Here is a 19,050-nt window from a genome sequence, read left to right as displayed (position 1 = left end):
TTGTACTATTTTGACCTTGCCTCCTAATACCTTGTAACCCGGTGACCTTGTAAGCTTTGCAATGTTTTGTTCTTGCACCCTTATTCCTTCGGATCTGGTGAGCATTAGATAAACTGTTGAATGGAAACAATGGAATCCTACTGTTTTCCGGTGGGATTAAAGTAGGATTACTGCGTTGACACAGTATTCATTTCTAAAGAAGGAACAACACATTGCCCAAAACGTGCAGAGTTTCCAATTCAAGTAGTTGTGAAGTGTGCTCTGCTGGTGATCTTCCAAAGAGCTCAGAAGAAAGACGACCCCCTTAATCAGAATGCTCAAAATGTCATACCTAAAAAGCAAAATAATGCTCATATTCACCCATTATGGGACATCTAAAGTGAGGACAGCCTTCCAGAGTGTACCTGTTTAAGTGTGGGTACAGCCTTTTTCCACTAGTATTACAATGCTAGCATACAAACGCATCGTCCTTCTACCATATGCAGAATAAAACCGTTAAGAAATACCATGTTTACAACACATCACAATTTGGAACGTTCGTTTATTGACAATATTGACATTGTCGACTATATGTGCACTTGGACATTCTTTACTCCTCTTCAGATTTTGCTTTAAGATAAATTTAACAAAACCGGTGCTCAGATGCAAAGAATGATATGAGACTCAGATGTCAGATTAGTGTCCTTAATGTCTTGTAGATCTTATATCAAAATAAAATGTAAAACATTTGGATGGTCAAATGAAGAGCTGTAACGTACCAGGCTATACACTGCTACATTTTGAATCAACCTTGATCTGGTTTACTCAGTCTTACATACACTCCACATTTCTTTCTGAATGACCAGATCACACCATTGTTCTTGTCTATTACATAAACAATGGCCAACAGCTCTGTTTAAAATCAATAACGTTACGTATCATTTGCAGAACTTAAACACAAAGTAGTGTTAAAATATATGGCCTAGCTTCGGCAAGGCCAAGGAAGGAGGCAAGGCAACATTGTAAACTAGGTGGACAAAATGCCACAGTTAACCAAGGCATCACCTGATCATCCTTTACTACCAGAAGGATTAATAAGCTGTCCAATTATTTGAGGTCTAGGCAAACTTGCTAAACCTTGATAGTGCAATACACAGCAGTAACAGCATGAGAACGGTCAAGTGGTAACCATTTCAAACATAAGGGGCACAGGTGAACACATTTTCCATTATCTGCATATAAGGTAAACTATTTTTCGTGGTATTTTCACATTTCATATTAATAGCACACAGACAGTCACAGCCAAACACCTATATCTAAATACTGAAACCATGGCCTGCCTCATTCACTGCTGATAATTTCTAATACAGTGGCAAAACAAATAAGTTAAAAAACATACATGTACCTATCAATATTAAGAAAGAGGAAAGGGTTGTGCCACCAAAAACAAATATCAACCCAGATAAACACTTTAGCACGATTCCCTTTTGATCTATTATCCCTAAAGTGAGGGTGCAGTGGTTTCTTTTTTTTGTTTAAACCCAGTACTGAATGTATTTGCTTTACACAATTGTTGCAGTCTTTGGGATGGGTCATGTGATACATTCATATATGTTATAACTACTTCTATTTCCCTTTGCCCCTAGTCAATTCCATTAAAATGTCTTCAATACGTAAGAAATGTATCTGGACTCTAATACTCTGGCATCTATATTCTCAGTCGTAGGCAGATAGGCAATTGTTAGTACTTGCATTACTCATCTTGTCAAGGTCAATGTTCGGTTCCCATTGAAATCTAGAAGTGCTTCTAAACATCTTTCAGAACATTTGTTCAGATGAGAACATGTGAACCAGTAGCAAAATCAATCCAAACCAACAATTTTCTGGGTCAGCCCTTAACGGGAGCAAAACACAAAGGGCGTTCCTCTGCAGAGAAGGGAGAGATGACTTCAAGTAGGGAAGTTAAGAGTTTAAAATCTGAATTTACAAACTCTGTTGCACACGGGCAGGCAGAATTGTATGTTGATGGATGTTTCTCTCGCTGGGGCCCAGAGGCAGAATTGGGAATAATGAGAAGTGGGAATTTTCGTGCATGAAAAGCTCAGTGCAGTATTGCCACAGGTACAGACAAAGGCTGGAAGCTAGTGTACGTGGGATTGTTTAGGGCAGGGACAAGGAGGGGGACAAAAATATGAGAACAGGGGTGAACTGTCCTATACAGAACTCTGGAGATTTCCCAGTAGACCTCTGCACCCTTTGCCTCTTGTGTGGCTACCTATTCTTTTTCTAAATGTTCTCATAGGAGAAGTGGTTGGCTTGCTGATAATGTGTAATATGGGGACACTTTGAAAATTATCTTCAGGACCCCTTTTCATTCCCAGTACATTCCAGGGGTGTTGGTAGACGACCCCCTCCTCCCGAAAATTATTTTCTTTCCAAAAAGACACAGCAGATCAACAAGTACTTTACTTTGTTATTCCTTTTGACAGATATGATTCCTCCCACAGATTCCTCAGTTTTAAAGTCTACATCATATGAAGTCTTCATGGAAAGGACTTGTAAGGGGCAGCCATCAGGTGTCACAATGAGGCTACATTAGTGATTTCGATGATTGATTTGAGCATTTGTACCGGGCACCGAAAAGACTAAACTGTACACAGGAGCATATGGAAAACAAAGCCTCAAAATGAGGTTCAAGATAATTCATTTGCAAAAGCCATCCCTAAACTGGACAAATTATATTTAAACAGATGGGTTTTAAGAGCCTTCTGAAACCGAGAAAATGACTGTCATAATGTGATCTCCACAATAAGGTTGTTCCATAGTTTAGGTTCATAAACTCCAAATCTCCTATCACCTGTGGAGACAAACATGGTGCGTGGGATACTCAAAAGCAGCTTATCTCCTGAACGTAATGCTCTTGAAGGATGGTATCAGCAGACTTTGGCATCTAGGTACTCCGGGGCCAGGCCGCCAACACATTTAAAAACTAGGCAGGCCATGTTAGATTTAATTTGATCCTCAACCGCCAGCCAGTGCATAGATCTGCAGAGCGGGGAGACCTGTTAGTTTTTACCCAACTGGCCCACTAGTCTCACCACAGCATTCTGGGCCTTCTGTAGTCTATATATTTTCTTGGCCGGTATACCCGCCATCAGACTACTACAATAGTCCAGGTGGGTATTTTTCATAGCCCCTAAAACACCTGTGTGGTCATCTGCCGATAGGAATGGTAACACATTCTTGAGCATCTGCAACGAGTTGACCATGGCTCCCACCTGGTCTTCACTTCCGAGATCCTCCTGCCAAACACAGCCCTAGTTCTGCATTTTTTAAGCAAATTGTAATTTCTCGCCAAGAATATGAGTGGTGAAAGATTCCTTGCCATTCAAAACTCATGCTTGGGACCGAGCAGAATAATCTCGGGTTTTGCTTCATTAAGCTGAAACTGGTGGTTAGCCATCCATATATTGATGTCAACCAGACACTGGTTGACTTTGATAAAGGCGTCTTACATGTTCTTAGTTTCACTATAGATTTGAGTGTCATCGGCTGATTGAAAACTCACTATGTTTAAGACTGGACGCATAAAGAGATTAAAAACCAGTGGGGCAGCGACTATCCCTGGGGGACCCCACACCTCAAGACAATCGATTCAGAGTTATAACCCCTGAATAATACCTGCTGGGATCTCTCTGCTAAGAAAGATCTAAACCACTCCATAGCCTATTCGGGGACGTTACCCACTGTCCTAAGATGATCCAGCATGACTCCATGATCAACTATGTTGAAGGCTGCAGAGAGGTCCAGCATCAACGAAAGTGTTGATTCACCACCATCCGCGACCTCCAACATATCGTCATGCAGTGCCAGCAGAGCAGGCTCGGTCCCGTGCTTTGGGCGAAATCCCAATTGGAGTTCATCCAGCAATCCCTCTTTTTCCACAAAGGTTTGCAATTGGGAAGTGACCACTTTCTCCAACACTTCAGCAGGCCAAGCCAGGCCAGCAATTGGCTCGTAGTTTTTTTTTTTTTAAATGGCTGGGTCCAGGATGGATTTTTTAAAAAGTGGTTTCACTATTAATGTGTCAAGGAATCAGCCCTGTGTCAGAGATTTATTCACAAAAGTAGTCTTAAAGGGTGTGATATTCGGGGCTAATCGCCTAGCGGTGCAGGCAGGCAGCACAATAGCAGGGCTATTGTTTGGCTTGAGTTTTATTATGAGGGAGTAAATCAGTTCCTCTGTCACAGGCTGAAACTTAAAGCTCTCCTAGGGCCCCCAATTTCGCTGATCATGATCTACTGCATCATGGAGCCTTGGTGCCATTTTGCACCGATGTGATGTCGACAAACATTCACCATCGGCTGAAACAAAACTTCCCAAAGTTGCACCTTTCTACCACCTTCCAACCACAAGAAACAGCAGAACTGCAACAAAAATAATTGCAAAAATTCCAATTGCATACAAGAATTTGGCATGCGTGATGTGGAATTTGTTGAAGAAATCATTGCATCTATCAGTAAGAACATTACCAAATGCAAATCATGTTTTCTTTCAATAGACCTATTCCTCCCATAGATTACTCATCTTTGAAAGACTCCCAAATCCATTCTGAAAGACTGAGGATAGGTTGAATGAAGGGTAAGAATGTTCCCCTTATAACAAAAGGTTTTGCAACATTGACTGTGCAATCCAATCATCTTTTCCTTCCAGGGAATCCAAATGCTAGCAAATGCTATAACTTTGTGAAGGCATGAAAAGAGAACTATTTAGCAGCTGCTTGGCTGATCTACACTTTTCCTTAGAATGAGTGTGCTTGTGGGAACTTCTGGAACTTTAGTGCACAAGCTGATAGCATAGTTTTCTGAACAGCAAATTCCATCTCAATATAGTTTATTTGCAAATTGCAGTGCCTTTGGGCCAGCAAACCCAACGAATCATCCATGCAATTCAATGTTCGTTGTAGAGATACAGAATTTCAGGGCCTGTCTAAGCTCTAGCCTGAGGAACTGATTCTCAGCCTTGGAAGGATTTACTGCAGAAAGAAGACTGGCATGTTGATTTTCTGTTGCAGGTCGAATTTGAGACAACTTTCAGAAGAAGAGGGATGGTCTTATGCATAAGGCTACAAAACAGGAGGGGAAACTGACAAGGCTTTAGGTTATGAGACACACCATGCGAAAATGTAGACAAGGAAAGCAAACTTGAATGACAACAGACACAGCAGGCATGATTATAAAGGCTTAAAAGGTGCAGCCATAAAATAAGTGAAAATCACATGTTAACCCATTTGTTAAAACCTCAAGGAATGTAATACCAATAAAAACAAGCATAAGACCCTTTATGACACCTTTGCTTAAAGTGGGAGAGGACAGTCTGATAACCTTCAACGTTTCCAACATGTAATACTGACTGGGTGAAGAAAAGGAGCAATTCCAGAATTGTGGCCGTGGGCCAGCATAAAGGGTCAATGCACCCATCATGGCACCAATTTATGAGCTAGCCCACAAACTAGTAACAAGCATAGATGAACTTAATGGACAGATTCCCCATAGAGCATGGAGTATTAAACCAAAAATCTATCGAGAGCATGCACTCCTTATACCTCAGCGAGTAGGAGCGTTTGCCACTGGCATCCGGAGAGGAGAGCAGACCCATTGAATGGAAAAAAATGCAGTACTTCTAATTGCAATGAATGGTGACAAATGGCAGCCTATGGTGGCAATAACTACACGAAGTAGCTAGCCTCAACAGAGACGCCTTGATATTTGTGCACTGCGACAAGACGCAGATGTGCATCCTGCATTTGCTGCTCTATAAATTCCTGACAGAGCAAGAAATCTAGCTTTTGATTGGGGAACAGAGGTGCCGTCTGGACTGAATTGATGGTCCATAGATGGATAGAAGCCCACACAGAAGAAATCTAGGTCCTGAAGATGACCCAAATAATTGTGGTCATCAAAACCAGTCGACCATTATGCCCATGAGTCTTCTCATGAGCACAACAATGTCCATCTAATTGAGTTTGAACACATCACAAACTACTTCTTGTACTAGATATGCTTTCTCTCTCTGAGGGCTCTTTGTTTTAACAGTTTAGAACAAGTTCCGATGCGACAGCGGTGACTGCCCAATTGGTGATTAAAACATATTGAAATTCCAGGCAGCAGGAGTCTGTTGTTTCGCACGGATGAGACAAGATGTAATGTATACTGTCTCGCTACAGAACTTATATACTTGTGTCTGGCCTTTTTTAACCTATATGGAAGGTATACGTGTATACTTGCTGATGAGGTAGAGTCTCCTCGCTATCCCTTTGAGATAGGCGACGCACCGCCTGCGAATAGGGTCAGGGTGTTCTTAGTAGGGACAGTCTGTATGTGTGTTTTGTTAGCAAGACGTTTGTTTTGTCCTTTTGTAAATGCTTCTCTTAGCACCGTTCTTTTGTGATAAAACTCCTTATGCCTCAACCTCTCAATAGCCATGCATGCAGGCACAGCACCATCACAGAGATAAAGCACTATGGGCAAGACGGCATCACCAGTTCCACCAGGCAAGGGATCCGCCACAGATGACAAAGTGGCCCGTGGAGCATGACTGGGAACCAGGTCATCTGTGCTCAATATAGAGAGTGATCAAAATGGTTTACTCTGTTTCAGCCTCCTCAACAAAAAGGAATCCAAACGAATGGAGGGGATGCGTAGACTAGGTCTAACTTCCAGGGTCACCTGCCGGACACACTTGAGTGCAAGATCACACAAGTCCTTCTTGAGCTACAGGTAAACCGGACAATCTGGGGTAGATCACATCCACTATCTCCCCCATTAAGCTTCCGCTCTTGTGGTACGCCAGAAAGCAGACTCAATGTGTCCACCTGAGTGTTGAGAATTCCAGCAAAGTGCGAAGTGTACACCGTCACCTTGTTTTTGATCAACAAAAACCAAAGGCACATGTCCTTCAAGCAGTGCTTGCACGACCCCCCTGTTATCTTGATGTAGTGCATGCCATTGGTGTTATCTGTCAATACCTGAGCTATGAAACCTTTCTTTGATTGTCAGAACGACCAGTTCTACATACATTGGAATGTGTTCTCCAGTAAGTCTGTGTGGAAGGACTTCACCTGGCATTACAACATATTGCTCAATGAAGGCCCTGCAGATGAACTACCCATTCCAGCAAGGACGTGTCCGTAACCAACGTGACAGACTAATAGCTGTTGGTATGGGGGCTCCCTCAAAGAGGTTGGCCATGGAGGCACATCAAAGCACGTTCTTGCAAACCTGTGGTCTAGGCAGTAGAATGTCATAGTGACAGCATCCACACAGTCGTGCGTCTGGGACTATGAACATGCAGGAAACCATGAGCCCTAGCATCTTTAGGAAAACCCTCCATATCTAGAACTTCTCTGATGAAGGCATGCTGCAGGATTCAACATCTTTAGACTAATTTAAAAAAAAAAAAACTTATGGCAAAAGTTGCATGCCACCCTGAAATAAGAGGGTCCCCACTGCCTTCATCACTTTGGTCCTTTGCCTTTTGGCTCCTTGAGCGTGTCCTATGTCCAAAACATGTTCTTTTGATTAGGAACCTGGGAATTTTGTTCTCTGAGTCCCACTCAACTGCAGCCCGATACATACATCTGGCTATTTCCAGCTTAGAGTTCTACCTTTTCTCCCAGAGAAATTATACCCTTTGGTGGCGTCTTCTCTGGTGTTGAGCTGGCTTAACTATTGCCATTCCTTGTTTTTGGCTTAGCCAGCCTATATCATCCACCGTCTTCAGTTACTACAGAATTCAGCCGCTCGTGTGGCCACTAATACTGCTTATGGGGCACATATTTCCCAAGCCCTGCGCTCAGGCTCTAGCTGCCGATCCAGAAGAGGATTATTTTCAAGTACCTCTGTACTGTTCAGCGTGCCTCAAATGGACCAGTGGCAGTATTCCTCCAAGATAAGTTTCAAAACTATCAGCCTGGCCACCCACTCAGATTTGAGAATTTTCGATCGTAGCAGACAAACTCTGGAACACCTTGCCTTTCCCCATTCAGGCTACTACAGGCCACCTTGCTTTTGTCGTCTTTTAAAAACCATTCTGTTCTAAGTCCTTTTGTTTTCTGATGTCTCCTAGCTCCATGCTTCTACTAGCGAACGCATGCTTTTTAAAAACCAGTAACATAACAAGAGTGCCATCTCTTTAGAGTTTGCTTGAAGGTGGGCATAGATATGCATACTCCTGCTGTAAAGATGGGCCAAAACCACCATCTGCTTTGTTAACAGCCTGGTGACCAAAGTAAGGCTGAATGAAAGCACTAACATAGTAAAAATGAAAGTTTCCCATTACAAAACAAGGGTCATTCTGATGTTTTATGTAGATCGGGATGTGAAAGACAAAAGCAAATAGTGCAGCTTCAAAGATGGGCTGCTATCGGGTGGGACTGGGATTACTATCTTGAACCTGTCCTTTAGAAAGAGCTTGTTGAGGAATGTCAAGCCTACGTCTGAGATCTGAGCCTTCTTGGGAATCTGGCAGTAGCAGAATACCAGCCTTTCAAGTCTTCCAGTGAAGGAACAAGCTTAACCACCTCCTTAAGCAGCAGCAGAGATCCCCTGAGGGAGGAGCTGTTGTGGAGCAGTGTTTAACAGGGAAGGAGCTTCTGCGAGGTGTGAATGGCATATAAGGAAGCCAGTAGCTTGATCCACAGTTCCTAGGCCCTTGTGGTCTCTTGTAATATCCTGACATGCATTCCAACAGAGCAGTGTCCCCCAACGCCTCACAGGCAATTTGCATTGTTTTGAGAAAACACAATTAAAGCACCTTTTGGTGCTGGAGGGAACAGTGGCTTTAGATTGAGGTTTGCTAGCACTTCTGCTTCTAGAGGAAGGTACTTTCCTCCTGTTCTACCTGGGATGATGTGTCTGGGTAGACATGTGCCTTCTCATTGGGTAGCTAGATGGCCTACAGCATGCTCTACCTGGGAGAAAAGGCTATGAAGGAGCATATAAGCCCATAGACTTCAGTGTGTCTGGATGCTTTGAATTTCTCCAAACCTTCATCAATCCCGGTGCCATACCATCAAATGGCATTTCCAAACGCCTGCACTGTAAATCTTGGGCAACGTTTGCCAAGAGCATACACAAAGGCCTACATAATAAAGCTCCTATGCGCCTATAGCTCTTTCCAAATACTCGGACCACGTACTTGCTGCGGGAGGAGGTCCAGCAAATATCAGGGGCCATATGCTGACAAGCAATCATCAGCATCCCACATGGAATGTATGGAATGCACCACAGAAGAGGATGTGTTCAAGGTATGGAGGGCTAAGCTTCTGGATGCAAAAGCCTCTCTCCGGCATACTTTTTTTTAATGCTCATCTGATGGACCCGAGGGAAATACTGTAGGCCTAATTACCAGCTGTGGTCAGCAGAACAACCAAGCTCTCAGCGTGTGGTGTTTCATCAGAAACGTACAGTCCGGAAGAGGCAGTCTATGCTTTTACGCCAGACGGTTGCAGACCACACGTGTGGAGGCATTTCTGCTAATGCTGCCATCAATTAGCCAGTTAATCCTTCTCTAAAAGGGAAACACTAACTACTTGGATGTCAGCCAAAGGGTATATCCTCTGCTGCACCAAAAGTGCTGCTAAGCCCACTATATCCACTTCCCTATATACGACTATGTAGGGGTCAAAGTCTGGTCCCAGGGCAGATATTGCTCTCAGAGTTCATAGAAGTTCCTTAATTACTTGATTCTCTCAGCACCTCTGACAATAAGACTAAGGAAGTCTCTGAATTGTTATGAAAGAACAAATTACTCGGTCTTGGACGTTTCCCTAAAGGATGCACTGGACTGAAACCAATAGAGGCAGATCAAATAATTCCTCCTACACCTCCTGAAAAATGTTAAATCTTAAGGATATTTGTCTGTTGAGAGATAGCAAGCCTCCGAATTCCCAAGCATGGACATCTACTGCTCTTCTGGATCTGATAGCACCAACTTTTATTATTTGATTCAAGGAAGCTGGCCTTGGTAGCACTGGGGAGGATGGTATCGACCATGGCAACTGGGCTATAGAGGTCAATAGCACCGGCTGTCCAGGCATCACTTATGATCATAGTCTTTCAGCGTGCTGGTTCAAGTCTTTGGAGTACCCAGAGCAGTCTTTTGAATGGGCAACAGGAACAGGTTGGTTGACAGAGGAGGAATCATACAGAAATACCTTCAGCACCACTACATACAATTCCTTCAATTCCTATGGGGTGGAAGGAAGGTGGCTCTGAACCCTGAACTTGCCAGCATAGGTTTAAGCATGGTCAACCAGCCAATGGCAAGATCTTATACTGATACTTTCTGAAAGCAGGGAGTTGGTTTTGGAAGAGACACACATTAGGGGAGTAGATGGGGAGAAGGGATGGAACATGCCCCTTTACGAAAATTCCTCTAATCTCAATAACATTTCTGGGGCAATGTCTAATATGTCAAATCTTAAGAGGTCTGGGGCCTTACAGGGCAGATTTTATGATTTTCTTGATAAGGGCCAGAAAACATTTAGCCACACACACTCACATAATCCGGGTGCATGGAGCAAAATGACCCCCACTTTTTCGTTACCATGGGCCTCCTTGAGGCATCACAGACACATCATGTGAGGGTGCTTAAATCCAGACTTAAGAGGAACCACTGACTTTCCAAGAAAAAAGTATCTGCCGAGGAACCAAGGTGAAATGGTGTTAATGGATCAAAGTATATATTGATGACATCTCTTCCGGGACATGAGGGTGCCAAAGAGTTGTGGCAGAGGAGACCATGGCATGGTGCCATCTGGTGGAGGTTTTAAATGTTCACCATCGAGACTGCACCCGATGTGGATTTCAAAGAGGAGTTATCTGTGGGTGGAAGATATCATTACACACATTAGCCGGGAAGGATCTAATGAGCAGAATTGTGTTTGCATAAAGTATAGCTGGCATTGCTTCAACAGAGTCACATAGAATCCCTAATCCAGGATCAAAACACACCAATACAGTGTGCATCTGATTTTGAATTCTAAACAGTTGAAACGTTAGAGTAATCATCTAATTCCTTTCATTGCTGGGAGTACAATTGACGCTGCTACGGCGAGAATTGCCATGCAACAAGTATACCTTCTGTTTGGCAACTGTAGCACCCATTATATTGAATTGCTTGTTACCCGAGGTTGTGTGAATGGAAGGAAAGGAATGAGCCACCTCACATGCCAGTCGTACAAAATATAAAAGCTCAGAGATTAAGGAGATAAGGAAACTGGTCAAACCAGGAATACATCTCTGCAGATAATACAAAGTAGTGTTAGATAGTAGTGTGCAGCCCTTGATATTATTTCACTGCAACCAAATGAGTGACCAAGAATTAATGGCAATGCTTCATTATGTGGTGTGTGAAAGAAACAAAAGTGGATACAATTAACAGCAGGTTCTTGAAAGGTCTTTACTGAGAGGTTTACTAGAGACACAAAAGACCATTATCAGAGAACAGAAGAACCTATGTATTTCATCTAGTGGCTGGTGTCAAGTAATGGAAAAGAGGGGCCCTTGCCCAATGGGATTTACGTTCTGCTCAAGGATGGAGGATTCACTGCTTCAATGATTAGACTGTAGGACTGATAACTTACTAGCCAGTCATACAGAAAAGGAAACGTATCATACATTCCCTTTAATGGTGAATAGGGACAATAGTCAAATATTAAATGAAGAAACCACAGGCCTATTTCACGCAATGGGGGAAAACAAAACAAAAACAGTATTCATAGTGGTCCGTTCATCCGTTCATCCGTTGCTGCGTAATTATCCTAAAATGTTTTCTTTTCTTAGGTTTGATGGCCCAAGGTTTAAAATATGGGTTTCTCATTTTTCCAAATTTTGGCAGTTAAACGTTTTTATACTCCTTGAAAACTCGACAAAACAAGAGCTATTTAATATCCATTTCTGTAATAGTGAGCAAACTATTGATGCCGAGTGGATGCGCATTTGGAAAAGCAGGAATGGAGACCATCTAATTTTGGTTAGGCGCTTGGTCATGCCTGCTCCCCTTGTACAACGTGATCCAGGTGTCTTGGCAACTTCATTTGCCTTTTGCTGTGGTCGATCATGAAAAGAAAACAAGCTACTACTCTCACTGGAGTGTCTTTTGCTAGTAGAGCAATTCGTAGTAGTCCAACTTCCTCCACACTTGAGAATGCCAATATGGTCTTTTTTTGCACCTTGGATTTGATTTATGAATGGGATTCCCTTTCAAAATATTTTCTGCACTTGTCTGAACTACTTAGAATTTTGTTGAGTTTTTCAGGCAGTAATTTCTTGATTCTAATGTTTTGCCTTTCTGTTAGATGTGTATGAACCTCGGCCAATAAGAATACTGTAGAGAGTTTTGTACTGCATTTTTCAGCAGTGAACTTGCATTAAGTAAGAGTGGTCATGAACTAACAATACAACGCATTATAAGCAGGGTCGGCAGCAATCATTTTACAGAGAACTACATCATACCATGACTAACAAAATAAATCAAGCCATAACGTCATTACAAAATAGTGGTTTTGCCTGATGTTATAAAAGTAGTTGTGTATATTTAGGATATGCCCATCGCTGTGCCCAGATGGGAAATTCAATCCAGTGTAGGCAACATTTATACCATTGAAAGGGTAATTAGCTACTACAAGTACATCCTTTGTCATGAGAGGAATACACTTTAATGCCTCATGGGACAAGCACAATTGTATAGTGTAGGCTTCTCCCCAAGTACTTCTTAAATGAAAACTAAACTATAAGACCACACACACACACACACCTTTTAAAAAGGCTTATACCCACAGCAGCAACATTAATAAAAAGGCAGTCTGTTAAATAAATAAAAACAAATGTTTGGGGAGGAACATAGATAGTACCACAAAGTAATGAAAACACAGCAATCCCCTACCTGAGGTGAAGGGTGTGCTGTACTTAACCCCAGAATATCTAATATGCTCTCCAAGACAGCTACTGCGTTGTAGTGTATGCTCTTGGATACTTGTGGAGAGAGCAAAACCCACAATCACAGGGGTTGAAACCTAGCGCAGCATAGAGGAGTTTGGTTGGTTTAATGCAGACCATTATGTGGCGTGAACTGTCGGAAGACAACTGATGACACGCATACACTGTGATATTGCACCAGGACTGCTCATTTGGGATTCCCATAAATATGCCCATTAATCATGATTCCAATTGTAAAATGCTTAAATTATGCAAAAGTGTACAATTTGACAAACAGGTCACTGTGTATACTTTTTGAAAATGTCAATACATTAGAGACCGGTGTCTATCATAGGTATAATCCTCGGCAGATACACATTCACTTGGTTTTTAAGAACTGGATCAGAGAATGGCAGCTTCATTATTAAAAATGGATTCTTCATAAATTTGCTCTAAAACAAAAAGAAGTGTCAGTAAAATACTTGGTGGAATATGGTGCATTGCTTGAATTCCATGTTTAGCTGAGATGTGCTTCAAACATGAATATGATTACCTTGTTCCCCAGAGGTAATTCCTGCACAAAGGTCAATGCCAGGGGTATTGTTTAGCTCCTGCTGATCATCTATAGTTCTCTCCCTGCAATCAATAGCTTGCGCCAGGCATTGAGCGGTATTGGCCATTCCACCTATAGGTTGCTTCAGTTATGTTTAAAATCAGGAGGAACATATCCTAATTTTATCTTAAGTGAGGGATTTCCAGGACACACTATCAGTTCAGGAGAGGTCACACATGGTATAACCAACGCGTTTAAAACGTGGAGTGTTTCTGTGAAGTCTATAAACTGCACTCTCAAATGTATTAACTGCATTATTAGCTTCATGGAGGCTTTCTATATAGTTGTAAAGAGTATTTTACAAAATGACAAAGTACCATAAATCAAAGGACATGAAGAATGTAGGACATTTCATACTTCACGTTGTCCAGGACGGCACAATAAAACAGGGAGAAAAATGACTTTTTGCTACATTGAAACTGAAATGATAAACCGGATGTGTAACGAAAACACAAATCACCTGGACCAAACCTCTCGCTGGCCCACAGCGACCAGACTGGGCAAAGGTCCATTGACATCTGCAGGACCTTCTTGGTTTCAGGCCAACCCTTAGTTCTCTCCAAGCAGACTCAAGGGCAAAAAACACAAAAGCATAGCTTGGACACAGAACAAGGTTATTGTTCCCTAACAAAGTTCGGTCTGGGTCGGACTCGATTAGGTACCTCTGCCACAACGTGAAGTTTGGGTGCTCAAAAAGAGTTGCTCCAGTCATACAGTCTGCATTTTTGGGTAAACACGCAAGCGAAGCAACCAACCAGTCAGCAAACAGTTCACCTTATGTTACAAAAACTAAATGTTTCTGTTTACAAAAATATGAATTGGTAGCCCAGACCACTCTGGACCTCTGCAGTGGGTCAGCAGGTTCTCAAGGCAGCAATGTCCCATTGTTTTGCTATCCAGCTGCGCCGAGCATGCTTATTTCGGAAGTTCGTCATTCCAGGCATTAAGTACATAGTACCCATAGTTATCACTGTGGTTCGATTATGTCCAGCTTGCTGCTTCCAAAGTGCAAATGGCAATCCTGGTCCATCTGTGCATCACGTCTGCTCTGCTACTCCAACTGGGGCCGCTATGGCTACCTCCTCCTTTGGCGGCGGCTCGATATAAATTGGTGTCACTGAGGAAGGTTTCTTCACCCTGAAAGCAAAAATGCATCACAATCATTTCAAAGCTTCTGCATAGTTGGTTTTACAAGCAGCTAGAATAATCAGCACTATGAAAAGTTTTTAATATGTTAGCAGGTATGCATGAGAATAAACCGGGTAGTGACTTCAGCCCAGATGAACAAGTTGCTTACCAACTGTAACGTTCTTTCGATTGGAATTTCCTCCCACGTATTCCTCATCTTATATATCCTTACCTTCAGCTTTGCTGCTTCGGAAATTTTTCTCTCTCCATCAGAGGGCACTCCACTCGAGGCGGCGGCGCCGAAGTCCCTCGGCGGTATCCAACGAGCATCAAAGTCATCCGTTGTATAAATGCCTTGAGCGCGTCCGTTGGTTTCAGTTCTGTTTTTTCGTGTATCAGAGCACATGGATTATAGTTAAAGGCGTGCCTCTTTCGACCCAAGACTTAAAAGAAATTAGAGTGTAAAACACAAACTCTACTGCGGGGTAGGATGGGAGGATCGATGAGGAATACATGGGAGGAACATCCAATCGAAAGAACGTTACAGTTGGTAAGTAACTTGTTCTTCAAATGGATTGTGTCCTTCCACGTATTCCTCATCTTAGATAGACTCCCAACACAGTTTTGTATTGGAGGTGGGAGTACAGAGATTTTTTTTTTAGTCATGTACTGAATGGAGTACTGATTTAGCAAATAGACCTCCTTGAGAGGTAGTTGAGTCCAGAGCATAATGTTTTATGAAAGTATGCATGGATGACCATGTGGCTGCAGCACAAATATCTTGTACAGGAACACCCCTTTGAAGTGCTGTTAAAGTTGCCATGCCCCTAGTTTAATGAGCGCTTAATCCCTCAGGGGGATCTTTTCCAGCTAGCCTATAACACTCAGTTATGGCTAAGATTATCCATCTTGATAATGTTTGTTTGGCTAGTCCCAGTTTCCGGCCAGTGTATCCCACAAACAGTTGGTCACACTGACATATTTTTGACAATCTTGAAATATAAAAGCTAAGAGCCCTTCTAGGATCTAATCTATGTAGTCTTTCTTGTGTGAGGAGGAGGGTAGAAAGTAGGTAGTATTATTTTCTGTGACGGGTGAAAGTCAGACGATTTTTGGCAAGAAAGAAGGTTTGACTCTAAGGACAACTTTATCTTTATAAAAGGTGGTGTGAGGAGGACCACTAGAAAGTGCCTGCAACTCACCGTGCGGGCTGATGTCAATGCAATTAGAAGTATTGTTTTCAGAGTAAGAAGCCTTAATGGGCAGGAATGTAAAGGCTCAAATGGTGCACATGTCAGAAACTTTAGTACCAAGTTTAAATCCCACACAGGAACATGAAAAGGTATTGGTGGAAATATATTGTTTAAAACTTTTAAAAATTGTGTTATTTAAAAGGTATCTTAAAGTAAGATTCTTCTTCTGACGAGCGCTTGAAGATAGATAGTGCTGCTAAGTATCCTTTTATTGTACTAACCTGGAGCCACAGATTAGCCAAAATTAACAGAAAAGATAATACTGTTGGAATATTACATTGAAAAGGGTCCACATTCTTATCCCTGCACCAGTTACAGAACTTGTTCCAACGACACCGGTACAAAGATTTAGTTGCTGGCCTTCTGGCCGAAAGCAAAATCTCCATATCATCACCCGGAAGGTCCCAATCCTTGTATCTCAACCTCTCAGAAGCCATGCGTGAAGGTTGAGTATGCTGATGGATTGAGAACGTGACCTCCCTCTTGCGAGAGAAGATCCTCTCTTTTTGGAAGATGTATTGGAGGGCAGATGGACATGTCGAGAAGGTCTGGGCACCACGTTCTCCTGGCCCAATCCGGGGCAATTAGGATCATGGTTTTCATGAACTTTTTCAACCTCCCGATTACTTGAGGGATCACAGGGACTGGAGGGAACTCATACAGAAGAGGAAACTGCCACTCCACTACGAATGCGTCTCCCAATTTTCCCTGCTCAAGGGAAATTCCCTTGAGCAGTACAGTTCGCACTTCCTGTTGACAATGGTCGCAAACAGATCCACTTGAGGGGTTCCCCAAAGGGTGAAGATCTCTTGAAGGACTTCCTGAGCTAGTTCCCACTGGTGGGAAACTATGCTCTGCCTCCTCAGAGTGTCTGCCGCTGTGTTTTGCTCTCCTGCTAGGTGAATGACAGACAGAGATCCATTCTTGTATTGCCCAGAACCAGAGCTGCATTGCCTCTTTGCACAGTGGTAGTGACCCTACTCCTCCTCTCTTGTTGAGGTAGTACATGGCCACTGTGTTGTCCGTCGTCATCAGGACATTGTCCCCGTACAGATGGCAGGAAGGCCTTCAGTGCTAGTCTGATTGCCCTGAGCTGTAATAGGTTGATATGTAGTCTGGACTCCGATGGAGACCAACGACCGCTGATTGTCAACTCGTTGGTGTGAGCTCCCCACCTCGTGAGTGAGGCATCCGTTACTACCGTTATCTCCGGCCATGGTTGCCAAAAAGATTCTCCCTTGAGAATATGTTCCTTGAAAGCCCATCATTGGAGATCCGGTGCTACCCTGGTTGGAACTTGTAAAAGATCTGTCATTTCCCCTGAAAATTGGGACCATTGAGTCCTGAGGGTCCACTGAAGGGATCTCATTCTCAACCTGGCTTCTGGCACCAGAAAAATGTAGGATGCCATGAGGCCGAGCAACCTGAGAAAATTGAAGGCCAGTAGATACTGGGCATTCTGGAATTGTGTTACCATCTGCAGAATATGGTGAGCTCTCTCTTCGAGAGGTGAGGCTTTGCCCGAACAAGTATCCAAGACGGCTCCTATAAACTGGAGCTTCTGTGATGGTATCATGTTTGACTTTTTTAAATTCAGAGAAAACCCTACTTTGTGAAGGAAGTGGTAAGTATTGGATAGATGATCCTGGGCTTGTTCTGGAGAACGTGCCCTGATCATCCAATCGTCCAAATAGGGATAGAAGTGAATACCCCCTCTTCTGAGACTCGCTGCCACTACCGTCATCAACTTGGTGAACACTCTTGGGGCGGAGGTGAGCCCGAATGGCAGAACTCAAAACTGATAGTGAGAATTGCCAATCGCAAACCTCAGGTACTTTGTGCTTGAGATGGATTGGCACATGAAAGTAAGCATCCTGAAGGTCCAATGATACCGACCAGTCTTGAAGTTGGAGAGCCTGAAGGATCTGAGAAAGAGTGACCATCTTGAACTTGTCCTTTTGAGGAACTTGTTCAAGTTTCTCAAGTCCAAGATGAGTCTCAATCCTCCGTCTTTCTTTGGTATGAGGAAATATGGGGAATACCAACCCTTGTTCCTCTCTGCTACAGGTACATGTTCTATTGCACCTTTCTGTAGCAGGGTTAAAACTTCCTGCAACAGAAGCGGGTCTGGATTTTTGGTAGAGTTGTATCCCGGTGGGTGATTGAGGTTTCTTTTGAAAAGGAAGGCAGTAACCTTGGGATACTGTTTCCAGAGCCCAAGCATCTGAGGTAATGCCCCGCCATTCCTGCAGAAGTTGTGAGATTCTGCCTCCCACTGGGGTCTTGTGGATCAAAACCTCAGAGTGGTTTTGCGGCAGCTGCAGCAGCGGCTTAAGGGACAGATGCTGCTGCTGGGGCAGATCTAGCACCTCTTCCTCGCCCCCGAGGAAATCTCCTTTGTCCTCTTTGACTGGCCTGTCCCCTTCCTCTCCCAAATGAGGAGTAAAAACAAAGGGACGACCCCTCCAGGAAGATGAGCCTGTGTAGGGGCGTTGTTGAGGTTGTCTTATAGCGGCACAGAGTGATTTTGCCGCTGCCTTGGACGTCTCCAGCTTTTCTAAACTTTCATCTGCTTTGCTGCCAAACAACCTCGAGCCGTCAAATGGCATATTAAGAAGTCTAGATTGAACATCTGGTGCAAAACCTGACTTCTGTAGGCATGCAAATCTGCGTAGCACTGCGCTAGATGCCATGGACCTGCTGATACCGTCAGCTGTGTCCAAACCCGCTTGAAGGCATTCCCCCGAAGCCTCCTTGCATCCTTTACCATGGATAGGAAACCATCACGTTCCTCTCCTTCTGGTATGTGTTGAACTGCTGCTGACATGCAGTCCCACAGGGTATATGTAAATCTCTCCGGAGTGCGATACATTTGTGGATTTTAGAGCCATGCCCCCTGATGTAAAAACCTTTTTAGACCATGCATCAATCTTTTTGTCATCCCTATCAGGGGCAATTGTAGGGTATGCAGCATTTTTAGTTGATGTGGCTGCTTCAACTACCAGGCTTTCTGGAGATGGGTGCTTACTTAAGTATTCTGGATCAGAATTACAAGGTCTATATTTTGCCACATATTTTTTATTTACTGCTGCAATGG

At 43.2% G+C, this 19,050-nt stretch overlaps 1 protein-coding gene across 1 annotated transcript in view; it reads right to left on the bottom strand.

The window, feature by feature from the left end:
- Positions 1-521: 521 nt before the first annotated feature.
- Positions 522-19,050, bottom strand: part of POMGNT1 (protein O-linked mannose N-acetylglucosaminyltransferase 1 (beta 1,2-)) — a 532,666-nt gene continuing 514,137 nt past the window's right edge. Inside the window, exon 21 of the mRNA XM_069642286.1 lies at positions 522-14,709. Coding sequence (XP_069498387.1) covers positions 14,610-14,709 — 100 coding nt within the window. The 3' untranslated portion in view covers positions 522-14,609. The remainder of the gene's footprint in view (positions 14,710-19,050) is intronic.

This window comes from Ambystoma mexicanum, chromosome 1q, assembly GCF_040938575.1.
Source record: "Ambystoma mexicanum isolate Mex_15411 chromosome 1q, UKY_AmexF1_1, whole genome shotgun sequence".
NCBI classification, from domain to species: domain Eukaryota; kingdom Metazoa; phylum Chordata; class Amphibia; order Caudata; family Ambystomatidae; genus Ambystoma; species Ambystoma mexicanum.
This window is presented reverse-complemented; position numbering and strand designations above follow the sequence as displayed.